The sequence below is a fragment of the Triticum aestivum genome, chromosome 3A (genome assembly GCF_018294505.1).
Source record: "Triticum aestivum cultivar Chinese Spring chromosome 3A, IWGSC CS RefSeq v2.1, whole genome shotgun sequence".
In the NCBI taxonomy this organism is placed as follows: domain Eukaryota; kingdom Viridiplantae; phylum Streptophyta; class Magnoliopsida; order Poales; family Poaceae; genus Triticum; species Triticum aestivum.
This window is the reverse complement of record NC_057800.1, coordinates 561,667,275-561,694,449: the sequence shown is the minus strand read 5'-3', so window position 1 is coordinate 561,694,449 and position 27,175 is coordinate 561,667,275. Positions and strand designations below refer to the sequence as shown.

The following is a 27,175-nucleotide window of genomic DNA, read 5'->3' as shown; positions in this document are numbered from 1 at the left end:
CTGCCATGGTCCATTACAAAATGCCTCCGGTTCACCTGGAGCAACAAACCTGCTCCTGACCGCACGAGTATTATAGTACAAAATATACATAGAAGTCAAAATTAATAGATAGAACCAAAACAAGCAGACAACGTTGAAGCGAATAGGAAGCTAGAGGGATCCATCAAATCCTTTATTCCCTGCATATATATATATATATATATATATATATATATATATATATATATATATATATATAATCCAATACATTATTCATATTGCCAAAAGGATAAATCTCAATTTGATCCCTACCAAAGTTCTATTAGCTTATTATATTTGCGACATTTGAATATGCATCAATCCATAGTCATTCGTCCAAAAACCTCAAGGACGCTGTAATTTCAGCTGGGATGTTTCCAGCTGCTTCATTGCCTTTGATCATCAGCATCTGGACCAGCAAGTGCTTTCTGAGCTGTATTGAATCCTAGAAAACATAAACAAAAATTTAATAACTTGTTGAAAAATTAATTGCACAACAGACATACGTGATAGGAAGAACATAAATTTATAATTAACAAAGCTATGAAAGACATAAACTTGTTATATATGCACGTACCGAAGTCCTGGACATGTTATGCCCGCGAGTATCATCTTGGTGAGCCATCTCCTGTAGGACTTCCAATCCAGAGTCTAGGCTATGACCAAAAGTCTACATATATTAGAACCTATAGCCGTGTGGCTATAATACACATGACCAATTTAAACAATTACCGCGGGGCTGTAATAAATGTATGATCTTGTGGCCAATCCACGAAATGGGGATTCAAACCAGGCCTCCCCTGTTGCAACACACTGCCAAATTCTTGCAAAACTATACGAGCTTCCTTCTTAAGTTCCTTGTCATGAAAGTCCTCTGAGCCTAAGAATGACTCATTGGAATGATCAATCAGGAGAGTCCTCCTATTTTCAATATTAACTGCATGGAGGGCGTAGGAGGAATCCACCAAATACAACGGCAATAGGTACTGCAATAGGTATACAAAGTTAATGGTGAACAGATAGTATACAAACCAATTGTTAAGAATGAAAATCCTTACAATGGACGGGGTCATGAGCACGTCGTATTTCGGCAAAGGCCGTACAATGACATTGTTAATCAACAAGTTGGTGCATTCAGCTTGGCCTAAGCCAGTCTGAATCAGCACCCGTGCTAGGCGATGGAATTGCAAATCAAACATATGCGTGGAGCCAACAAAGTCTGTTCCTGCATTCCTCTGTATCGCGTCGCTAGTAAGCTTACGCACTGCAAGATCGAAGCAGTTCGGATTGACCCATGTATCACCTCGCATGGTGTCTTGGATAGTCCGTAGGCTTAACTCGATCACAAATGGACGAGGGCTCCTTATCCATATTGTGCTGCAAACAAAACAGCATGATAGCAAAGCTGTTAGAAAAATAAGGGTATCAAAATAATGTAATACTTCAATGTGTGGGCAAACAATAGTACATTTTTTCCAAACTTTAGTAAGGTCTGAAATGTATGTATCTTCTAATTGGAATTGTAGTGTCATTTCAGGAGAGAAGTACTATTTATTGAGATAACTAAATCTATTCTGACATGTTCGGTTGCAATGTATTGCTGTAGTATTGCAGTTATGAACAAATCTGTAGATGGCACATGTATCATGCATCAGGACCCGTTGCAATATAGTACCGTTCATAAAAAAATATTGTAGTTTAAAATAACGTGGTGTGGATGGTACTATCATGGGGTAATGTAAAAGAATAATATTAGCACATGGCCATTTTTTTTGCAACCACTACGTTAGATCTTAAGAACCTTATGTATTTAGAAAGGATAGCATGATCCTAACCAGTAAATGCATGCAAAAAATTATGAACGTGGCCAACTAATCGCCCTGGATTAGGTGAAAGAACGTGTTTTTACTCGGGTTTAAAATAAAAAGACAATAATACAAACTATAATGGTAGTGATCTGCAGCTAACAATTGCAATTAAAGTATAGATGAAGTTTAGGGCTGCCAGAACAAACTCTAATTCCTCCTCGTCCGAGGAAACCATGACGTAGTTGTAGATGTACTCGACTGCATCGTCCACTCCATCAAAAATCGGCATTGCAGCCATTACCGTGGCAGAAAGTCGTCTTAGTACCAGGATGAGCGAGCGAGGGGGCATTAGACAATGGTCGACTCACAGCCAGGCCATATATATGATAGTCGGAGGGGAATTGTCCTTCCAACAGGTCGGTGAGGCATTAGCATGTTGTATGGATTGGAAGGTGCCCATATCATTCCATCCGTGCATGTATCCATTACAAAACCTTGCTAATAAACGGACAAGCATTTATTTTTATTCCATACTACAATGGGCAAATAAATAAACGCCAATTATAATTCGGTTATATACGTCTCCCTTTCCAGATCGGAACAAGCAGGATTTAACTTTCCTTATAAGCAAATCCGACTAAGGGAAAATTAATGGCCAAATTGCGAGCGCTGATTGAACGTATTGTAGGCCACACCGTTAGATTGGATACTACATCGTATTGGAAGGAAATGACTTTAAGGAATCGTTGTCATGTACTCGGAAGGTGGCCCATATCCTTCCATAATTACAAGTTGCCATAACAAAAACTATAGACATGATGATATAATCCATAGGCGCATGTTCGTTGCAACGGGGTACATATATATTTTTAGTGGTTCAACACCTATATCACATAATATAACCTATACCATGTGGAAAAATCTATATCTTTACCGTTAATTGAATTATGCAACTACAACACACTTCTTTTACATGTATTGTTCCATATTCTTAACCCACGGGTATATCTCCATGGAGAGAAAAATTTGAGTTATAAAATACGTTTTTGCTGAAGCACATCTAGATGTGCTTTAAGTAGTATTGCACATCTAAATCACATGTAATTGGTGTGGGTAGCTTTTTTCTTTAGTTTTATGTTTGAGTGCCTCATATCAATGTGGAATAACTAAGACACATCTAGTTAAGCCCTAGAGATACACATAGGACACCTTCTAGAAAGAAATATTCCCGCAAATCATGTCTATAGTTTACTTGATCAATAAAATACAACAGTAGTGAGTCTTGTCACAATATAATAGTGCATGAAACACCTAACATTGGCCTTTTATTCCCGCAAATCTGTAAAGATCAAGTAAGAGTTTATAATGCTCTTAGTCTTGAGAAAAATAAAAGTTGTAAAGGAAAAAATGAAGCAACTATTGTTTGATATATATTCCAACCGGAACATAATCCTTACATGCGCGCCATGCGCGCACCATCGTGTTAGGATCGATAAGGCGTAAATGAAGGAGGGATAAGAGAGGGAGAACATGGACCAGAGGACTCGGGCGGATGGGGGCAAGCATGCGTCGGCGGAGGCGTGGGTGCGCGTGTTGTTATCCCTGGATCATGCCTGTGTTGGAATCGCACGAGGGGAAGAGGACTTAGTTAGTTATTCCAATAAAAAAACTGCTGCGTGCGTGTGCTGTTTCCTTTCCTGGCTTGTGTGAAAAAAGGAATGGTGGGGGAGAGACGGACAAAGGACGACCGCGTAAGACGAAAGACTGAACACTGCATATTATTAAGGTATATATATATATATGTATAATACATTAATCATAATGCCAAAATGATAATTCTCAATTCGATCCATAACAAAACTGTAGAAGCCATTTATTTGCGACATTTGAATATGCATCAGTACATAGTTAGTCGTCCAAAACCCTCAAGGATGCTCTAATTTCAGCTGTGATACTTCTGATGTCCATTGTTCCTACCTTGAACAACACGATTGACGTACGCACGTGTTTCATCAAGTGTCGTCAGGCTGGCTTTATGGATATCTACGATAACAATCAGTATTATATAGTAGTGACCTAGTATTATAGAAAAAATATATTGAAAACAAATTTAAAATAGCCCCTACCTTGTAGATAATGATGATCATCATTAATGTTGGGAGAGAAGAAGAATGTGCTCTCCCTCATAGTTTGCAAGCAACGCTGCCTCTGATTTACCTGTATGTAAGTTATAGCAAACTTCTCGAACAGATTGTTAGTGCATTGCAAATGCCAAAAGTGAGGCCCAACGTGCTCTTCACGTACACGTAAGAAAATTATCTGCCGTCTACAAACAAATACAAATGTGAGTATCATTGCAACAATAGAATTACAAAAAGAAGCATATGATAATCTCATATTATAATTGGCGCTTACTGAAAGTTCATGAGGCCAATCTCGAGGGAAGGGACGCGGTGCCTATATATTGAATCCCACTTAAATTCTATCTGACCAATATAGGCAAGGATAGCAACCACATCTGCAAATTTGAAATCACAATGAGACTCTGAGTTGTACGGAGTAATATGCAAAAACAACTAACTAAATGATGCACCCGTGATGGTTTTGTCCCCTAGCTCAAAGATTTCTCCAAATTGTGGTAAGCATGGTGGGCAAATTGTCGACATTATCTGTTGCGCCGACATCGTAACCTCGGTCGTAGAACTTAGTGTGGTGACAATGTCCATGGCTAGGTACCAGAAATGTCCATCTGGCATTTCTGTGGGGTTGAACCCGACGCGATTGAAATCATAGGTCCTACCGGTTTCTAGCACGCTGTTGAAACGGATTGCCTGGCTGTTGTATGCAATCGCTTTCATCTTTGTTCCCTAATATATTTTCATGAAACATAACAACAATGAGCAAAAAAACATGTTTATCAAAATTGTATTTAAAAATTGTGGGCTATAAAGTATTCTTACATGCCGATCGAGTAGTACGCACTGAAGGTACAAGTTTCCCATGCCATTCTCTTTGATGTGAGCCTTCCACATGACCCTAGCTTGAATAATCCAGCAATTATGATATATGTGTTTCATTTGGACGCGATAAAAATTCATGTTCCTGTGCGTATAAAAAAACAAAAGGATCAGGTAAAATTATTTTCCAAGGGGAGCATAAAATTTAGCAGACAAGGAGCATAACATTCTAGTGGCCCAACACTAATCATGCCAAATTTATACATATTATTCATGTTCTGCTTATTTGTTTTCTTCTTGCAATCAGAACTATTGCATATGGGATAAAAATGATTTTGAAAACATGTAGTACCCAATGGTTATAAGAAACAACCCCAATGAGATTACAGCCAGACCATCAATCTATTAGCTTAAAAAACTATATAAATGAATGCTAATCAAATAGTAATATACTCAGGTGATTGTGTTAGTGCTTGCTACATCTGGTTTGTACACGATGAAAAAAAAGATTATGTAATTCAGACTCACTGTCCATCTGCTTCTAACTAATATACAAGATGAAAACAAGCCGACAATAGATGATTTGATCGCCAAGCCTATTACTATGTTCTAATGTATCCCATGTGCTCCATCTTTTTAGATAAAAGAACAAGTGGCAAAACAATGGTGATTATTTCAAGAAAAAACCCCGTTATATAGTGATGGCAAATAGACGTACTAAAAGATTATTCTATCTTTCCTGTTCATCGGAGGGGAGATGAGTTGACTGATGACAGGAGCTGGCGGCGGCGCCACCACCCTCTTAGATGTGATCCATCCGTATGAGATCACCATGGTCGTCGTGGAGGAGATGAGTTTTCCTTTATAGAAAATTTGTGGGCAGTGGGGATTATGTATATAAGCATAGTGGGCGGCGGGAAAATGAAATAGTGATGAAAATTTGTTTTTGGCTGGCTAGGCCCTCGTGGGTGACATATCTATATTCAGATATGTAATATTCAGCAACCTATTAAATATTGATTATTAATCAAGGAAACGTACATATCAAAATCGATCCACGATCTTCAGTTTAATTCACATTATGATCACTTGCCTATGTAAATGGATATGGTTTATCACTTGCCTTTGAAAAACAGACTTTCTTTTTTATGGATATTTATTAACCTTTCTGATATTCACATTAATATATTAATTAATTAATTATATTTTAATTTTCCATTACCTTGATGATATATAAAATTATGATATAGGTAAATGCCCGTGCGTAGCTATGGGACAATAGACAATTTTAGTGTTTTCACATATATCATGCCTAACACATAATTTTACGATCATCATCTATATCAAAAAATATAATTGCACTATGGGAGAATATTGTTTACTCTTTTTGATCACGACTGTCTTAATGACACACAGACGTACAAATGAGAAACAATATAGAGCACGTCTCGTAATAGTAGTAGAAGTACACGCTCCGATAGCTAGCAAACAACATAATGTTGTCTATTTATGCGTATGCATTAGCAGCAATGTTATTAGGCAAATGCTCTCTGTTTATGCATTAGCAGAAGCAACAGATCAGCGGGATCATTCAGTATTTAAAAATTATAGCTCATCTCTCTATCTCTCTCAACGCGTGAGGCCTGGCTGCTGCTGCTCGTCGGCATCAAAATTACACAGATGGATAGAGCTGCTCTGGCCCTTGCGCCTTTCTCACAAACACGCCGGCATCGGCCCCCCTGCTTGAAAAGTGCAGATCCAGAAAAGCCACTCTGTTCTGCTCAATTTGAGAAAAACAATGGAGGGAAGTGAACGAACCTGTAACACGGATTAGTAGGATCGTAGTGGATTGGCAGAGGAGATCAAAGGCGTGGCGGCACCAGGAGCCACCTGGACGGCAGCGAGAGACTGGAGAGATCGTGTTTATGCCTGCAATGAGGACTTTCGGCTAAGAATTAGGGTGACAAATTATATTGTGATATTAAGCTGTTTTTTTGGTCACGCTATCATCGTGTAGAATTAGTTTAAGAAATTAGAGCGTAATTAGGGAAATAAATAAGATATAAGGGAAAATCAGATTGTCATTGAGCATATTTAGCACACACGTAGCATGCATAAATCAACTGAAAATCAAACTTTATTATTGTTCAAGTCCGAACGGTTACACGGGATGGAAAAAACAATCTATCATCTCAACATTATTGTAGATCTCCTTATGCTTCGTCCTTATCAGCTGGTGGTGGCTTCTTGTCACATGCTTGAATATGCTTCTCGACCACCTTTGTCAAATGATTTATGTGGTCAATCAAAACCTGCACCAACATGCTAGTATGCTTTTGTGCCTGAAAAATCTCATAGTTGTTGGTACCCCAAACGTCTTTCCTCGCTGCACTTGACCCCGTGTCACGCTGGATATCCCAGCCTGAGGGGACATGTGCACGAGGGATGTGATGCACCTTACGACATCAGATTAGGTTATCAAAATGGTTCGACGAAAGCATGGATGGGAATTGAACAGGCAGGTTATGATCATGCATCTTTAGTTTCTTACATCTCGGTGCAGATCCCTCACCAACATTCCCATCTCGGCTCGGTTCTTCCTCATCTTGTTCCAGCTGACCAAGATCATCAGGGTGCAGCTCCCTCGTTTCTTCTTGTTCTTGATGATTATCATCAGCCCCATCGATGCTCTTGGATGACTACATGTCAAAGTAAGCTGTAGTGGCAAGGGTGTTAGAGCGTTATGGTTTGGGTTTGGCTAATTAAAGGGTGTAGCATTTTATAGATGTTTATAAGGAAACAATAATTACAAAATCGGAAAATGAATCAACTCATATGATCACAATCACAAAATATTCAATGGAATCAAAGTTGTGATTCGGCGTGATCAACCCAGTAGTATATTACAATGAAAAACATCAAACATGCCATTATGTAAACACCGGATATGACCACCTGCCGTAATTAATACTAAGTATGCCGATAGTATATCATTTGTTTCCGGATATTATATCTGGATATTGGCATCTTATATTTTGGATATATATTAATAAGTCTGCATTTTGTAAAATTAAGTTATTTCTAATTTTGGTTTGAGGTTATGTTTTAAACATGCCATTAAAATATAACCTGCATGCTAAATAGTAGGAAAATATGATAATCTCTAATCAAATCTTATATCATACGGGGTTTGTTTCATCCTCAAATCTTTTTCCTACTTCTGCTCCAGTTTCACACCAAATTCTTCAGCTACTATTGATGCAACCGTCTGTTCAAATTATTAAGATGGGTTGAAATGTTAAGTCATCACATAATGATAGGCATTTACAAATGTAGTCTAAGAACAGAAAAAAAACTGGAAACACATCTCATTAGTAATACAAATGCAGTAGAAAAAATATTCAGCTACCATTTTCTCAGAAGTACACATATGGTTATACCAGATTTTTTTGTCTGGATAGGATGTCAAAAATCACTGCCGGTCCACATGAATATATTTTTCAGCTAAATGCACTTCAATGTTGGATTGTCAACAATCTGTCAAATGTTAAAAAAAGATAATTTTGCAGGATGCAGTCTCATGTTACAGACACACCTTTGGGCACTATGGCCACCACCACATGGCAACGCTGTCACAACCGGCCAGGTCACTAAGGATTAGCAACCTAAAAATCTCCGTGGCTGAATCTATCAGAAGTCCTCCAAGCTTATCTTTTAGGTGTTATATATCTATAGTAATTTTCTTCATAGATTCATGTTGCTACGGTTTGATTATTTAGCATGGACTTGGAGCTCTATATATAATGAGATGTATAATGTGATAGGAAAATATCCATAAGTAATAGATAATCTTGCTTAGAAAATTAGCTAAGAGCCTTACTTGCCATGCTAGATCGTACGGATTTAACCAATAGAATAATCTAATGCATGCTCTCATCAGAAGGTAAAAAGAGAATCCTAGTATTACATGGCATCTAGAAAAGGATACACATTTTGATGAACATTTAATTATTTGATGCCAGCACATCAAATCGTTTTGGCTGGGTGCAACTATAAGTCGACCACCCTCAGACCAACCAGCCATCTTAGTGGAATCCTTGCTGTCCCGCTAAGGCACCAGAACACACGATGCTCGATATCAGCCTAACACAAGTTCTCATGGACTAGAAATCCATGAAACGATGCTTGCTCCCTGAACCAATCCTCGCCAGGTCCTAGATTAATGCAGCCTTGTACAAATTTATAGTTTAGAACTCTTTCCGATCTGCAGTAAACTCATAAAGGTAAATGAACCAATGGAAAAAAATAATATGTAACTTGAATTGAACAGTTAAATAATTAGTATAGCTGCGTGAAAGTACAAGTAATATAACTTTTGCCAAATATTGCACACTTAAGCGAACAAACATGTGCATTGTCACAATCTACAGAGTCGAACGGGCATTTAAACTTATTAGCAAATACGCATTACACATATTTTATTATTTATTAAAAGTACATATGCAAAATATAATTTCAAAAGTTGCACAAACTTCCCTTATGCGTGTGTTGGTCTTATAATTCAAACCAATCTGAATCTTTTAGTTGTGACATATCAGAATAATAGATAGATAATAATGACGCCAATAAATTTATAGTCAAGCATAGTATCAAATTACCAAAATAAATAAGAACGGGTATGATAACTTGCCTTAATTCAAAAAGTTCATTGCATGTCCAAGGTATTTAGCAGGCCAATCATTAGATCTGGATCACATATTACACACTAAATACTACGCTGTGTGACATGTACATTGCCATAAAAACAACGATAGTAGAAAAACCATAACAATGATGATGGTGCCAATATGGCGGCTGATTATTGAACTGCAGTGCGTAGCTCAAGTTGATCGAGTATACCTCCAGCTATCAAAATAACAAATAAAAAGATACATGTAGTAAAATGAATTACAGCATGTCTTGACAATCGCAAGAGTAATTTCTCTATCATTACAAAACCTACCTTGCTATTAACCGGTCTTCAGCCTGTAAGGACTTCCTTGTAGACGATGTTCTTCATCGAGGTCAGTAAGAACATGGTCGTTCTTTTTCGCTTGTTTGGATTGTCCTTATGCTTGTTGGCCTTCTCCTTCAGCTTCTCTTTCTGAATGAGTATCTTTATGTTTCTCTTCGCGGTGGCTCAAGACAAAGCAACATAGAGCTGACCATGTGAGAACACGGGATTGGGTAGGTAGACACCAACAATCGGGATGGTCTGCCCTTGAGCCTTGTTAATGGTCATAGAAAAGCTAAGCCTTATAGGAAATTGCTTCCTCTTAAACTTGAACAGAAACATGTCATTTTCAGATGGGCAGAGAGGTATTCGAGGAAGGAAGACCCTCCTGCCAGCGTGTTGTCCAATCACGATTTCTGCATCAATGGTGTTCCTCTCAAAACCTCTAACAACAAGCCTAGTGCCATTACACAGTCCATTAGTTGGATCAATGTTCCTTAGAAGTATGACAGGGCAGTTCAGCTTTAGCTTGAGAGCATGCGGAGGAAGACCATTAGGAGTCAATCCATTCAGAAACTCCTGAGCATAGTAGCCATATGGGTCATCCTCCGCATTATCAAAGCTATGGTAGATTACTTCATCTCCATGAAAATGCTCTATCATGCGGAGGTTTATCGTGTCTACATTGTTGTTTGTTGTGCAAAGGATTGCTCGAGATGTCATGTAATTCGAATCAGCCATGTTGTCGTCTAGACTCGGAAATACATGGTCAATAAGCTTCTCCAGGTCGTCAACCTCGCCTGTAGGCGGCAGGCAAATATCTTCAGGGAGTACTATGTTGCCTTGATCGTCGACATCCTCAGTGCCATTGCCGACCCTTAGCAAGTAATCGGCAAACCACGTGTCATTATGAGCCCTCATGTTGGTGATGAGCCGAAGCTGCCGCATACCCTTCCATATATGAGAACTTCGGAGGGTTGCATCAATTATCTGGCCCCGCGACCCCCTTCTGACGACCGAAAGAACCTGCCTAAAGTCCCCACCAAAAACAACAGTCTTTCCTCCAAAGGGTCGGTCGCATATTCCCATGATGTCGCGCATGCTATTGTCCAATGCCTCAACTGCTTGTCGCTTCGTCATGCTGGCCTCGTCCCATATTATCAATGAGGCCATCCGTAGCAGCTTGGCGGTCCCACTCTGCTTGGTGAAGCTGCACGAGGCTCCATCATCGCAACTCCATGGGATCTTGAACCTCGAGTGGGTAGTCCTGCCGCCAGGCATGATAGAAGCGGCAACGTCGGACGTCGCGGTAGCGATACCAATCTTGCCCTGGCTCCTCACCTTGGCAAGCATCGCCCTATATAGGAAGGTCTTCCCTGTACCTCCAGGGCCATCAACAAAGAATACACCCCCATCACCACGTTCAACAGCCCCTAGTATCTCATCGTATGCGGCCCTCTGCTCCATGTTCAGTGAAGATGCCAATTTTGTGTCATCCATGTCAAACTCAACGGTTGATTCCTCGATAACCTCTCTTGCCTCGCCCTCTGTTGGGTCAAATGCATCATCTATGCTTGGAAGAGCGAAATCAACAATGTCTTTACCCATGGACTGCAACATACCCCTAATGTCAAGCAACACCATCTGCTCCACCTCGTCAGGGGACGTGCGTGATCGACGATAGTCATCTAACATAGGCTCGAAGTGACGATCCCATAGACCATGCACGTCGCCTGGCTCGCAGTGCACCAAGATGGTTGCGAAGAGCCTCCTAAGTGAACATGGCATCGCCCACTGCTCAACCTCATTAAGACAGTCGTCGAGCGTGTTGTCTGCCTCGATGAGTCCCAACCTTTCAGCAGCCTCTCTAAAGCTCCCACATAGCATGCCGTCCACGGTGAGCAAGTCGTCGAAGGATGTTTTGCCCGTAACATGGTTAAGCAACACACGCATGTAGTATCGCTCCCCCTCGGCAGGATTGGCAAACACTATGCGCCCAATTTGAAAACGCTCGACCCGCGGCTTCAAATACTTCTTTTTCTTCTGTCACGTAAAGCTTCCGGGAAAATCCTTGTACAATATATGCCTAGCCTGAGGGTGTTCCTGGTTAGCCTTGAAATACTCCGTTAACATGGATTTTGAAGCACTTTCGGAGGCGACAACATTCTTCAAGTTAGCTGCGCATTGAATGCAACCCTGTGCATATTCGGGAGATGAAGGGGCAACTGCAAGACAGGCGAGTAATTGGCGCAAAGTGGGAAGCCAAATATCCTCCACATAGCCTCCGGAGGGGTGACCCACCTTGCGTCAACGTATCTCTTGATCTCATCAATGTTACCATCGGCGTCGGGCTGATCGATGCTGAAAAAAGTCTTATCATGGCCCTTGTAAATGTACTTGTAAAGATATTTGACGGCCTTTATGCTAGAGCAGACCTCAACGTTGATGTGGCAATTGAACATCCGTAGTAGGTATGGGTTATAAGGCACAACCCATCCGTTGTCCAACATCTTCCCTCGGACCTTAGCACGTCTTCCATCGTCTCTCCGTCGATAAACTGGGTATGAGTCCTTCCCCTGTGCTGTGTTCTCATTGAACGGCCGTGGATATCTGCACTTGCAACCGTTTTCTTGCATGCAAACATTCTTCGGGTTGAGAGCACCACATGGTCCGTGCATCATATGTTTTACCACCATTGCATACAATTCCGGATACTTATGCTTGTCTGGGAGCTTGGCGGAAATGAGTCGGTCATACTGCTCCGGGACGATAAGCTTATATGTTGAGTCCATGATAAAAAAAATGTGCGTGGGGGGGGGAGGCCCCTTTTTTGGAACTCGACTATGTATACGTAAGCGACTACAACACCCAGGATCTGCTTCTTGAACAACATGTATTTCATGTGCTCTAGTTTGCCATAGAACACACGAGCCACAATATCAGGTCGGTCTTGCACCGTCTGACCAGACAGCAACTCATTCATTACCTCTTCCCATTTAGGATTGCAAGTCATGGTGAGGAAGATGTCAGGCTTCCCGTATGTATGGAAAATTGCCATGGCATCCATATGCCTCTTCTTCATGTCGCGGTCGCCACCAGGGTATGTTCGAGGGAGCACTATTCTAACCCCAACAGCGCTTGCTCGTGTCTCCCCCGAAGTGATGGCATCAACAACTCCTTTATACAAGTCGGCATGAATCTGCGTCTGGTTCTTCCTGTACCACCTCAACCGACAACTCTCAATCTTAACGTACATGTCGACCGCCCATTGCTGCAGCAGGCATGCTCCACAGAGTATGGGATTGAAGATTGCAGGCCGTGTCTGCAGCATATAATAGTAGTAGTCTCTGACAGAGACGCACAACCTGCTATTACCCTCTGCACATGATGGAATAGCATCAAAATGATGACGTATTTGAGAAATAATTTATTATTTGAACCAAAAAGGGACACAGACGTCATACCTGCATCCTCATCATCGTCATGGACCAGTTGAGGATGTAGTACAGCCTCCAAAGGAACATTACATTTAGGTAGTTTCGGATGCCAACCTAGTTCCCTCCTTGGATAGAATAGGGGATAAGACAACGGATCATATGCTCCGGATGACACACGTATACTATGCCTTTCATTGTTGTTACCACAAAGTGTTATCCTCCGGTCAAACCTTTTTTCCAGGTCGCTGCCCTCAACCCAAATTGCAGCAACCTCAGATGACAATGGTCTATTATATTTTCTTTGGTCAAGCCTCTTATCGGTGTTTAGGTCTATCCTATAATCATCAAGGTTGTCCTTGTGTGCACCCAAACTCCTAAATTGCTGGGAGTACGGGTTTTCTTTAAGTATGTCTACTAACTTCTTCACCACATCTTGGTCTAATTGCTTGGTGGCCGCCTTACGATGAGTTATGTTTGGGTCGTCATCATAGAAGTACAACTGCAGATGTTCTGGACGTGAGCTAGGCCTGAACGAATGCACATTGTGGTAGATGGTTCTGTGTGCCCAGAATGTGTACACCCCAGACTTCATGTTTGTGTAGTTCTCATCAAGGCTGACGCCAAGGGTTGTGAAGGCGAAATGCCCGTTGAAGAACCGTATGTTCTCACGAAAATGTCTAGAATCTGCATCCACGCTGGACCATAGCCTCATAAGCTCTGGGATTGGTTCCGGTTGTTTAAGCTCGATCTGTCCATTGCGACAGCAGAATCCGTCCGTCTTAGACACAAACTTTCTGGCCTTGCAGTGTTTGCAGTTTGCGTCGAGCTTCAGGATGTGGGTGCTATCTGGTATGTTTGTGTACACATAGTCTAATGGATCAACCTCGCTAGGTATAACAAATGACATGCTCGCTTACTCGTCATCCTCGAATGTGTCATTATCGGATCCTATAGGCATTCGTTGAAATGATCATCAAAATAATATTCACATAGTACTACAATTACAATAAAGCTCCACGCATACCAAGTTCCGAGTTGACCATACCTTGGTCGCGATACATGTAGTACTCCTCATCCATCAATTCGGCTGGTGTCGGCTCATCGCCCATGATGGGCTTTGGGAACACATCGATGTCGTCTACATTAACATTGCGGAGAATGTGACAAATACCGCATCATGTCATAACAAGGTTGATGAGAATGAGTAACAGAACCAAACAAAAGCTGTTACATACCATTGGTGCAAACACCGTAATTCGGCATGACCGTGGGAGGGTCGCGATCCGATGAATCATCTTCGGCAGCCCGAGAGAGCGGTATTGCGAGACTATCAGTTGTTGAGTTAGCAATGTCTGGACGTGGGAGTGCGAGGGACTCTTTGCACGGGGTGTTTTTCCTTTTAGCATAACAGGCCTTCCTTTGAGCACTTGACTGCCCCTTCTCAATCACCGACATGCTTTTGTGGCATTGCACGCGCTTCCCTCGTATCTTTTCATTCAAATCCTCTCTATCATCAACCGTTAGTTCTTCATTTTTCTTCTGATAACATGCTCGGCTACGAGAGTTTCTCTGTATCCTCTTAGCTCGGTCGTTGTCATGGGTAACACCGGAGGCGTCTAATGATGGAGGGGGCAATGTTGCATCATCATGCAATGAGTCTGTATAGTTAGGGCTATCAACGGTGGCTGTATTAAAAAAGGTGTGTAAGCATCATTAGAACAATTTTGTTTTAGTGACTAATGAATATCAGAACATTCTTCTCGTACTCAAATATAATTAATTTGCATTAAGATCAAGCATATGACGGTACGCTTTGTGCATCAATTATATTAAGTTGGTTCTACAACAACAATTATTTGTCAGTCAACGTGAAACTAAAGCAACTGTTGGTATGAGAAGGTATGCACTGTGCATTAATAACAACCATATTTACCTGAATTAGATAGTGGCTGTAGATTTTCATCTGCTATTATCTTATCCTTTTTCCTCCGATAAGATGCTCTCCTAAGAGCATTTCTATGATCTCTCTTACGATCTTCCTCGGTTATATGAGTTGTTTCTTCATGTATATTCTCGTCAACGTCTGGTGTCATTGAGGACATAATTTAAATGTAGTGAGTAAAACATAATCTGACCACATTGATGACATCTTATTCACAAGTCGATTGCCATGTAGATCATTGTCATTAACCAGACCAGATGTCTCCATAGTTGTAGCAGTAAATGCTGAATCAGTATGCGATAATGTTGTATAGGCGGAGCTAGTTGGGTTGTCTGGTTAGACATTGTTAATAAAACATACAAAAAAATTTAATGGTTAAGACATGACTTGAAGATACTAAAGATAATGGTTAGAACATTTAATTCTTACCAGATAAATTAAGGGCGCGGAGTTTATCTTCTTGGAGACACCCGCTCTTTTTTCCTCCGATAAGAAGCTCTCCTGAGGGCGTTTCTATGATCTCTTTTGCGATCTTCTTCCATTATTGCCGCATTATCTTTGGTGACATTCAAGTCATCTGATTCAACATGATAGGTCTGTAATCTTTTATGATATACCAAGGGGACGCCAAGCTGAAAAATTGATAAACAATGAGTAATTGATGTACCTGAGATCACATGTCTAGGTTGACGAATATTTGTGATATCACCTAGGGTACGACGTTGAACAATGTGGCCATTGATTTGTTGTTTTTTCAAACCCTCTGTCTTGCTCATGCGATAAGATTCCCGCCTCCACGCGTTGTTAAGTCCTCTCTGGTCTACAAGATGAATTAAAAATATGGTAGTTAGTGAATAAAAACAGCCACTGCATGTAGCAAGATTATGTTTAAAACTTATGTAGGTCACATTGACACAAAATATAAGAAAACAGTTCCAAAACTTGAATGCCGCAAATATTAGTCAGCAACCTGCTGTTAAACAACTTACCAGATTTCGACAAGCAGGGCTGTGGAACCTCTTGCAATAACACATTGTCTTGGACTTTTTTCTTATGATAAGCTGCACGCCTTTGTGTGTTGAACTGTTCCTTTGTTATATGACTTAGATCTATGGATCTGATATCATCTGCATCATGTCAAAAGTATAAAACACAAAGCCCATAATGCTTTGTCGCACCATCTGTACATCAGGTCAATATGGATGTTAGATAAGCATGCGTGGGAATACCTGTTAGCTTTGTCGCACCATCGATATCATCGTTTGGAGGTTCACCGCCTATAGATTACCAATATGAAAAAATTGCGGTATGTTGTAAATGAAAGTGACTTCCCATAAGTGCACTAATGGCATTTGAAATATGAATGACTCAATACCAATACTATTGTGGCCATCTACATTTGTGCCACAATCGCGAGTTAGATTATTGGAACCCAACAACGAACCATCATGATGGTCTTTATTCCGTAGCGAATTTGTTCCATCTGTAGAGTTGTAACCAGTAGGAAAAGAAAATCAATGATATATAGGTGACAATATATGTTTATAACAATCTTGGCAGATGTAATGCGACTGAGTGAGTACCATCTTAATTTGTGCTAAAATCCAAATTTAGTATACTCGGAGCTGTGAACGAAGCCTCATTATGCTCTCCATCCGAAAACGACATTGATCCATCTGTAGAGTTATAACCAGGATGAATATAAGGCCAATGATATAAACGCCGTATCTACATGGCAACATTCCCAACAATATTCACACAAGCATTATACCTGGAACCGTAGCTGAATTTTCCCCAACATTTTGAGCTACGGGTATGATGCTTGCATTGTTATCTTCAACTATTATAGAGCTTGTAAGGCCTGAAAAGCATTATGCATTAAGCATGTGAATATCAGAAATGCACATAACTCATGTGTAGCAAATTATGATAGGTATAAGCATGCCCGTTGTATTATATTCAACAGTTATCACGCTTTTAAGGCCTGCAAAACATGATAATAAAGGATTGCGAATGTTCATTTTTGCAAATAACCTATGTGTAGTACTTTCTCATAGAAATGCAGCATACCCGTAGTAACGTTCTCTTCTGGTTGATGATCAACTACCTTGCTTCTTGAATTACCCATACACACCTATGTAAGTACACATTACCGACAATTAATGACCTTTGTCTGAAGTGAAGTAAGGATGAGGCTTCAACTCTGCTAGATGTTCTCTTTGATCATTTATCTGTGGACCGTATACATTCATCATTTGGTCATACTACTGTATTTTCATGAAGCAAACCCTTTTCATGGTATTATACAGTAAAAAATGCATGCTTGCAATCAATCTTCTAGCTCCAGTGTTTATGCATGATGAGATTTAAGCGCAGGACTGGATTACACGCGCAGCCGCACAACAATGAGGGTGCTACAAGCTCGAAACTGCTTAACTGGCATACTCATGCAATTTTCTTATGCTGTTATTTAATCACTAAGGGCTTGGATATATATAGCATCCCAATGATCATCAGAACTTGTTGGCGCGGTGAAAGAGCTGGTTCATGTGATCTTTGGTGAAACCTGTAGATATGCCACTTGCACCTACTATAGTACTACTACTGTTTCGTTAATGCATTAGGTTTTGCGAAGCTTCAGCTCAACCTTATGGTTTATTATTAGTTATGGATCAGTTCATAGTATAAGTAGTTTATTGGTCAGTTTTATTGTTTCTCTTCAGACTGATGGTTTATTTGTGTCACCTTTTGCATGTGATCCTGTTGTGAGCTACAAACTCGAGATCTTCTGCAGTTCTGAGATGCAAACTCGAGATCAGGGTGCTCCCCAAGCTCAAAATCATCTCAACAAGGTTATCAGGTGGTCACCTATGTACTACAATCTGATGGTCACCTATGTCAAAATGATCAACAGAACTTCCTGGCGCGGCGAAAGAGCCGGTTCCTGTGATCGAACCTATTAGATTCAACAATCTGATGGTCACCTATGTCATTTTTCCAGGTGGCATACAAACCTTGACTATTGCATCGAACCTATTAGATTCAAGTGTCATAACTACCTTTTGTTTGTGTCACTTTTTGCATGTGATCATGTTGTGAGCTGCAAACTCGAGATCTTCTGCAGTTGAGAGCTGCAAACTCGAGATCCTTGCCAGATGCTGCTACTGATGACACCGTCTCCGAGGGCCGTCACCAGCCCCAAACTCCTAGAGTAGAAGTCACCTACAAGAAAACTGGGTGTTAGTTATGTGCAAGTAAAATGAGATCCTTGCAATACGACCGGCAAAAGAGATGACTGTTGCCACTTGATGCTTCTACTGACACTGGCAAAGAGATGACTCACCACCTGCGAGCATTCACATAAAAAGAGTAATGAATTTGGGGCTGACAAAATGACCAAAGCAGGTATGGCCTCAGCATATTCGCCAGTTAGGTGCAAATTTCCTTTTTCAGAGTCATTGTATGGTGACAGAACCTGTATTTTTCAATTCCAGGTTCTCAATCTACCTGGCGAGGAGTGGACAGGAGTCCATAGTATGACCACGCTACCGAGTAGAGATCCAGATTTGTAAGGGTTAGCAATAGGATTTTTAAGGGTTAAAATACATAAACGCCCAACCTGGGAGGGTCACGCTGGTCCATATCATGGGCACTCAGAGGGATCATACGGGATCTTCATGACTTTGCAATCGCCGGTCCAGATAGTGTCCACTCCACTGTATCGCCCGCAGATCCGATGATCAGCGATGGATCATACGGGATCTTCTTGTCTTTGCACTTCCCTCCCGGCGTCGAAGGGATTGACCGACGGTGAAGGCGGTCAAGGGTTTGAGCGGCGGTGACGGCGGCCAAGGGACGGAAGCTGCGTGTAGAAAGGGTCGATAGGGACGAATGACGGCGACAGGCAAGTGCATCGAGGGCACGACGATTTTCGGGTGTTAGGGGTTCTGTTTCGGATCGTACGATCAGGTGTAATTTCGTAGGTGAACCGTAGTAGATTTTTTTAGGTCGTTTTTCTATCGCTCAACCATCGCGGTTCACAATGGGCGTCGTTGTAACTTGACTTTTTTTATCGGTCGGGAGGGAAGAAGCGGGGGATCAGTAGGTAGCGGGAGGTGGGACGAAGTACCAAAAAAAACCAGGGGAGGTGGGACGAAAATTGGCCGGTGGAGACTATCAACTGCTCCATTAGGAGTAGAGATTGCTAATTAGCACACAAACATATGATACAAAAAATTAAGAGCACTGCTAATTGCATAAAAGTGCTAAAGAAATGCATGAAACAAGTTACCTGGATGGCTATAAAAATTAGAAATCGCAAGATTTTGCTGCTGCATACGCTTGATGAACAAAAGTCCGAGTTTGTCTTTTCTAATCCCAGTCAATATACAAGAAATTGGAGTGTGAGAAAGAGACCTGTACAAGGATGATCTTTAGGAAACGAATGAAAGAGAAAATTTGGATTAAAGAGGAGATTGATGGAAATCTGGAAATCGCATTGCCTCCTTCCACTAATCACGCCCAACAGCCAAAATTCACAATTGAGCATATAAACCCTGCTAGAGTGGTAGTCACAACGAAGGCAGCCACGTCGCCTTTAAATCCCTCGTGCCACTGCCTGTTATTTTCATGCGCCGCCGAGGGCATTTTTGTCATTTCGCATCCGGGCGTATAAAAGCCAACCGCTCCTGTGGAGAGGACCTGGCCGCCGCTCTCCTCTTCCTGCCGCCTCGGCTCACTCCTCCCATCTCAGCTCTCTCCTCCCTCCAAACCCTAGCCCCGCACGCCGCCGGTCGCGCGGCTCCGCCTCCTACTCTCCTCCTCCCCTTGAAGCCCGAGCGCGTCTGACCGCGGGGTGGCCGGCGGCAACGGGCGAGCGGGGGCGGCTGGGCGCGCCGAGCGGGGGCCGGTGTGGCAGGCGAACAGCGGCAGCCGGAGGCGAGGCCAAGGGCGGGCGAGCAGCAAGCGCACGGGGCTGGCGAGGCGGCGCGGGCGCGGGCGGCTGGCGCGTCTGCGGGCGGCAGCGGCAACAGCGCGCAGCAGCAGGCAGCGGCGACCGCGAGCGCGCGGGGCTGGCGAGGATGCGGCAGCGTGGCAGGGCGGCGAGCAACGGGAAGTAGCAGGAGCTCGCCGCGCGTGTGGAGCTGCGTGGACCAGCGGGTCGACGCTCCGTGCTCTCCCTACGCCGCAGCAGCCTCTTCGCGTCTCCCCGCCCCTGTCGCCGCCGGTGACCCCTGTGCCCCTTCTTCTCCGTGCTCGGCCACCCCGCGCCACTGCTGCACCTGTCGCTTCTCCCTCCGCCTCTAGACTGGGCATGTGGAGCGCGGCGCTGTCGCCATTGTCCTCGACGTACGGGGAGCGCTGGCTGCAGAGAAGGCCATCCACGGTGCCGTCGCCCCACAACAGAGAAGGTCGAGAAGGATTCTGGGTGGTTTGGCCTATCCCTTATGCTTTTCCTTTTTCCCTTTTCAATTTACGCTTTGCTGCTCTTCGATTTGATCCATTACAGTGTTGTAGCTGCAAGTGTTGGACTGGTCGTTCCTCTAACCGGAGGCCTTGCGATGGTTCTGTTGGGTTCAGGTTAGTCACTTTCTTTTGCTCCATTTATTTTCTGAATATCTAAATTTATTCTGGATAGTCATGTTTATATTGTTGGTTTATTATAGGTAAAACCCGGCAATGAACTTTAGAGTTAGTATCCTCAAGTTACTTTTTAACTGCATTACTAGACAGCGGTTGGCTTTCAGTTACCAGGTTAGTATCATATCTGAAAGAATGGCAATTGTGACAGTAACTTTATGCTGCTTGATACTGTGCTGTACTACACATATATATCATTACCAATCTATTTTTTGTTTACCTTTTCCTGACTTTAGAAAGGTGATGTTTCATTATGCTTGGTACAAACAACTGGCAGCTATGGTGCCTTCCTAATCCAAGCATATGTTATTTTTCAGGTTTTGCTGCTGTTAATTGTATTTGGTAAGTTGCCTCTCATTGTGCTTGTCGTCGGAACCAGCAACAGCAGAAGCTTGCCTGCTGCCCTACCTCTTCAGCAATCTGATGGATTTACAGGCTTGTTTGTTTCATTGGTGGCTTGCTGCTCGGGTATGCGATCACATCAGTTGGTTATTTGCACTCGGAGCTAAGATCTTTTCTTCTCGTCTCCTGAATCCTGTTCGATAAAATGTGTCTGAGCTGAGACATTTTTTTCTTCCATGTTCCTTTCTATGTGCAGGTTCTTTGTTGATTTTGTTGGATGTGTGTTGTTTACCAACAAGGTTAGGTTTCCTATTGGCTTGCTTGATTAGGTCTTGGTACATATTCCATGAACTGGTGCGTTTGTGCGGTCAGCATGGCTGTATATAAATTTTGAGGTTCACCTGCTATGGATATGCTTTTCTAATTGTAGTGTGACAGCTTTAACCAAAGTCTGTTTAGTTCACTCAGCCTTCTATTCATTGATTTTGTATATGGTTCTTGGAAGTAGAGCTTGCTAAGCATTTGAGAGTGTTCCAGTTTGCTTAATCACTGCGACTATGTGCTCTGGGTTAAAATTCTAAATTTTCTCTTTGTAGGAGCTTCATAAGGGTTGCTCACCGATGAACTAGAAGATTGTTTGTCCTGGGCACTCACACGATTAAGGAAGAAATTGGTTATTCCTGGATGTGCTATGCAGATCAAAGGTGAGCTCATCATATTTTCTTTCTTCAATCTTAGCCGAAGATTTATCTCCGGTTTACTTGCATTTGTCATGTTGGTTCTTTGTGTAGATGTGCCAGCTAGCTTAGAATCTGTATCATCATCTTTGTCTTTGAGTAGAACTGAACTGGGGATTTGCTTTGTTCTGTATAGTTTTTATAAAAGATTTTAAATTCCTGCTCATTTCTGTCGACTTTACTGTAAATGTTTTACATTTAAATTTATCGCATGGACAAGAGCAAAATTTCTTCTGAGAGTTATATTGTTTTGCGTCTGTTACAGATTTTGCAGGTTATTTAGCCATTCCCGTGCTTCCAAAGCAACTCATGACCCCTCTTATAACTCTGCCTGCAATACTTAGGTGTTACAATAACAGTTTGACCATTTTTGCCTTATAATGAGAGTCCTTTCACTATTTTGGAGATTGGTGCATTCTTTCTGCAGTTTAACACCTGCATTGGTACTTTTAACCTTTCATTTAGCGAGTTGACAAGGTCATCGTGTTAGATTGCGCAGAGCTTCTGAGGCCATCTAAATATATTCCATGCACTGAATGAAAGCACGTACCTTGTTGTGACCAGAAACTGAAGTGAGTATAGCCCAAGTCGACTCTGGCTTTTTGTGACCAAAAACTGAACTGAGTATAGCCCAAGTCGATATTTACCTATTCTGTAGTGCAGACCAGCAGCTGAGAATGTTCATTAGATGTTTTGTTCTGTTCCAAACGCGCAAGCAACTTGCAGGGGGGTCCATTTCTTAGAAACGCGTCGTCAGTTAACTATATGTATGCTTATTTCATAATGTAGACTAGCAGCTTGGAATTTCTAATCAGATGATTTGTTTAGTTGTTTCCAAATGTGCAGGCAACTGGAAGGAGAATGCACATCTCTTGTCATTATGTTGTACAAGCTCATGTGGAATTCAATTTTAGGTTGTTTGATATGGTGCAAGGGCATGCCCTAAATGAGAGAAAGAACCAACACAAGGGGAGGAGCAGGGGTCAAACAACCGATATCTTGGCAATCACTCTATTTCTGACTTTCTATGTTATTGTTTTCATTCGTTATGAGGAAGGGGATAACCATCTGATTCGGATATACAAAATTGTGTATTAAACCATTTAATCATATTGACCTACTGGACTATTACCTTGTGTGAAGTTGCTTACCATGGGCCTCTATTCCTATAGTAGACTTCTAATTTCATGATGCTACTGAGTTTACAATTGAAGTTGCTTACCATGGGCCTGTATTGCTTTTCTAATTTCATCAATTGAGTACTTTGATGTTTCAGAGTTTATACCATGAGTGCATCTGCAGCAATTTGGTATCTGGTTTTTATTTCATTTTCTTACAATTCACAGTAAGCCTTCTCGAATAAATCACAGTGTGACCTAATCTTACGTGATTGGATGTCGCCTAAGTATGCTTCCTGCTATTTTTTACACTATTGTTAATGCCAAACTGTTGTCATGACTTACTGGTGAAATTTAGAAGTGATATATGTGCGCATATATACGGGTATTTAACATAACATGATCTGCATGTTCTGAATCTGCAGTTCTGCACTATGCTTTGCTGGATGTCGCCTAAGCAGAGGATGCGGCAGTCTTGGCCACATTTGGTTTTCATAAGCTAATATGGGTTTCTTTCCCTTTTATTCTTGCAAGATATGGTAAGATCTTTCCTGCCGTCTCCTGTTCGATGAAATGCCTGTGAGCTGAAACATTTTGCGTTGCATGTTTCTCTGCCTGTGCAGGTTCTTTGTTGGTTCATTCGACCATGCCGTTAACCAACAAGGTTAGATCTGCTCAGATTGCCTTGGCTTATTACTTCTTGATAATATAGGCCATGAACTCCTGCATTGGTGCGGCTAGGTTGCATGTCTATGTGTTTCACGGTTCACCTATTATGTTTGCCGTGCTTTGTATGGGTTTTCCTTCATATCTTGTTAGAAAAAATGTGTTCTTGTTTACTTATGCTTGTCCTGGTGGTTTTCTTCCTGGGTGATTGTGTGCAAATATGCCATTGGTTGATATCCATGTTTATAGAGGATGCCCACTTTTCTTAGTTTCATACGGATTCTTAATAGTCTTGCAATGCCTGCTCGGGTTAGTTCTTTGAATGAATAGAGATAATAAATGTATGGGGGTTCCAATATCAAGTGTACCACCTGGTTATTGCTTACCCAACTAATACGTGCTGCTTGTTGATAAAGGAAAAACAGCTAGAAAAATAATTAATAAAGTGTACCATCTTATTGTTTTATACACAGTCGCTTGATTCTTTTTGTTCCTCTATAGGCCTCTGATCCTGTCTGTAGTGTGCGGCTAGGTTGTTCCTCCGCCTGGGTCGTAGCTTCTTTCCTTTCTGCCGACGGCAGGTATAAGACTCGAGCAATGGTTAACGGGCAAGCACTATATACACCATTCATCTATGCTAATATAATCTGTCTTTTAAAGCCAATGTATGCTATCACCAAGTGATCTGAATATTTTGTTTCAAGCATCAAGCTTTCATGTAATGGAATATAAGTATCTTTAAGTTGATTCTAAATCAATCTCATACACATGCTTTGAATGCTTAGCTCGCTCTTGCTTTTTGTGCCATGGTCAAACATGGAGCGATGACTCTGTCTAATGTTTATCACTTCATAGCGTCTATATGTGACTATCTACTTTCTTTGCTAATAACATTGTAAATAATTAATCGTAAGCTTCTTAGAACACTAAGTACCATCACTAAGCATCTATCTACCAGCAATAGGTACTTATTTTCATATGTTTCAATATGTGCCCGAATAATATTAATGTACACTCTTTCAATACATGGCATACTCTCTGCCTTTGCGCCATTGGCGCAACCAGTCATCTAGTTAGATGAATGGACGAGCCCCATCATCCATGGCATGGTTGATTCGTTGCCAATTAGGAAGGAGAGTATACGAGAAGACTGCATGGCGAGCGACAAGCCGACGATTAATCAATCAGTTACATTTTTTCCCTTTGTGAGAATCAATATCAGGCAGGCTCGGGGCAGCCGCCCCCTCTGCCCCCTACTATTTTTTTAAATAATATTTTTTTATTAATTTGCACAAATATTACGTCCAAAAAATAATTTTCAAAAATAATACACCGTCGGCCCGCAGCAGGCCGAGTGGACCTAGTCGGCCCACAGCAGGCCGACTGAGATCCTATCGGCTTGCAGCTAGCCGATTGGCCTATCGGCTTGCAGCTAGCCGATTGGCCTATCGGCCACCAGTTCAGGTCCAGTCGGCCAGTAGTGGGCCGACAGGGCCTAATTGGCTTGCTGTGGGCCGACAGGGACTAATTGGCCTGCTGTGGGCCGACATGTGCATGTCACCATTTTTGTCCCGAACGATCCCCGGATTTTTTATAAACTATGACGTATTTCGCGCAACCCTTTACCCGCAATATTTTCCCGCTATATGTTCGCGCCAACTCTTTCCCGCAACCCGTTTCCCGCCATATATTTGCGCCAACTCTTTCCCGCCACCCGTTTCCCGCCATATGTTCGCGCCAACTCTTTCCCGCCACCCGTTTCTGCCATATGTTCGCGCCAACTCTTTCCCGCCAATCGTTTCCCGCCAATCGTTTCCCGCCATACCGCAGTCATTCTTTCCCGCCATTTTCTCATCCCTATCTATAAAACCCCCTTTAGACAAAGGAGGATAAGCATTCCAGTGTAGTGTAGTTGAGATGTCCCATTATCCTTTCGATCGTAGTTTTCATCCTGAGATGAGCAGGACTCTTCTGAGGCTAGCTACCGATTTCAGGATGGACAATAGGATAGTTTCATGGGACGAACTCACCGGTAGTGACACCATAATGAATGAGTTGGCTCACGAATTACATATGTCTGGGTGGCCTGAAAGGACCTATGAGGAGGTACCTATAGAACTTCTTAGGTTGCATGCAGGGTGAAAGAAGGTAGTGGAGCCGGAGAGTGAAACTTTCAGAAGGACTGCAGAAAAGCATCCATTTTTATGGACTGAGGAGAGCGAGGACGAAGATGATATCTTCATGCCGCCGCTTCCGGGTTCTGCATCGTCAAAGAGCAAGAGTTTTGCATCGTCCAAGGGCAAGAGTACTGCATCCTCGAAGGGCAAGAGTTCTGCATTGTCCAAGGGTAAGAGTTCTGCATCCTCGAAGGGCAAGAGTTCTGTGTCGATGGAGGATGACGATGATGACTTCATGTAGTTTTTATGATGTATGTTGTAAGTTTAGTCGTACGTACCGTTAATTTAGATGTAGTTCTATCTAGTTGTTTATACTGTCTTGTTGTACGAGCATTATGTTCTATCTAAATATGATGTTGTAGTTCGATAACAGAGTACTAAAATAGAGTAGGCATATGTCTCATGCATAAGTACATAGTCATTTGTCTCATACATAGAATAGACATAAGTCTCATACATAAGTAGATGGTCATGTCTCTACTGATAGATGGAAGCGTCAGTGATGACGTCTGGCCTGGCGGGGAGGCAGATCTGGAAGCGGCGACCATCCCAACCTGTTAGGTGGCCTAATGTTACAAGGAGGAATTTCAGACTCTCCCTAGTCATGCTGTGTATCCTGTGTGGGGCCTGGTGGAGGAGTCTAATACATGTTCATCCACTGGGTGTGCTGCGACATCTGAGCATGTATGTTCTCCTCGGGATGTTGATCACTCCCCCACGTATCATGTGATGCTGAAGTAGACGCATGATATCCGTAGGCTCCTGCACGATGGAACATTTAGTCATGAAGAATGAGGTCGCCTCAATTAATATTGAAAACAATAAAAATGAAGACACTTACCTGCTAGTTGTGACGGCTGCTCTGGCTCAAACACGAAGCTCGACGAGGGACCGTGCTGCTGTGGCTGTGGAGAAAACACGAAGCTCGACGAGGGACTGTGATGCTATGGCTGTGGAGAAAACACGAAGCTCGACGTGGGACCATATTGCTGTGGTTGCTGCCACGTTGAACTGCCAGGTTGGTCAGGACGGGGTGGCCTGGTTGTCGGCTAATGTGCTAGATGTGGACGTGGTTGATGTCGGTGCATGGAGTGACGCGGCTGCTGGTGCTGGTGCTGAACAACGTCGGTTCTCCGGGTGCACGTGATAGCCTCGTACACAGTCTGTATCTTGCTCTGAATTCGTTCCAAGAAGGGCTATAGCACTGGACGGTGTTGAAGAAGAGGTCCAGACGATAGTGATCGTCCAAAGGTGGTCACGTCCTGGTAGAGTTCGTGTGTCAAGGTAGCCTGCAAATTTCCATGACGATTAATAATGTATGTCTCTTGCACGTCAAAGTA

At 42.2% G+C, this 27,175-nt stretch overlaps 1 protein-coding gene and 2 long non-coding RNA genes across 12 annotated transcripts; all 3 read left to right on the top strand.

Annotated features, from left to right (window-relative positions):
• Positions 1-19,794: 19,794 nt before the first annotated feature.
• Positions 19,795-21,421, top strand: LOC123058642 (uncharacterized). 9 transcript variants are annotated; one of them, XM_044481347.1, is made up of 4 exons: positions 19,795-20,566; positions 20,673-20,735; positions 21,175-21,263; positions 21,394-21,421. In XM_044481347.1, the coding sequence occupies exons 1-4, from the start codon at positions 20,470-20,472 to the stop codon at positions 21,403-21,405; spliced, it is 261 nt and encodes an 86-aa protein (XP_044337282.1). In that variant the 5' UTR covers positions 19,795-20,469; the 3' UTR covers positions 21,406-21,421. The 9 variants fall into 9 exon arrangements, 2 of the variants coding, with proteins under 2 accessions (XP_044337282.1, XP_044337281.1); XR_006427256.1 differs by having other exon boundaries at positions 20,665-20,735; positions 21,175-21,417; XR_006427252.1 differs by having other exon boundaries at positions 19,795-20,583; positions 21,175-21,417.
• Positions 21,422-21,749: 328 nt separating this feature from the next.
• LOC123062227 (uncharacterized) lies at positions 21,750-23,065 on the top strand. Of its 2 annotated transcripts, none has more exons than XR_006429589.1 (2): positions 21,750-21,841; positions 22,721-23,065. It is a non-coding gene; the product is annotated as an uncharacterized lncRNA (long non-coding RNA). The 2 variants fall into 2 exon arrangements; XR_006429590.1 differs by having other exon boundaries at positions 21,774-21,841; positions 22,703-23,065.
• Positions 23,066-23,411: 346 nt separating this feature from the next.
• On the top strand, positions 23,412-24,436 carry LOC123062228 (uncharacterized). Its single transcript, XR_006429591.1, has 3 exons — positions 23,412-23,531; positions 23,616-23,656; positions 24,160-24,436. It is a non-coding gene; the product is annotated as an uncharacterized lncRNA (long non-coding RNA).
• Positions 24,437-27,175: the final 2,739 nt, after the last annotated feature.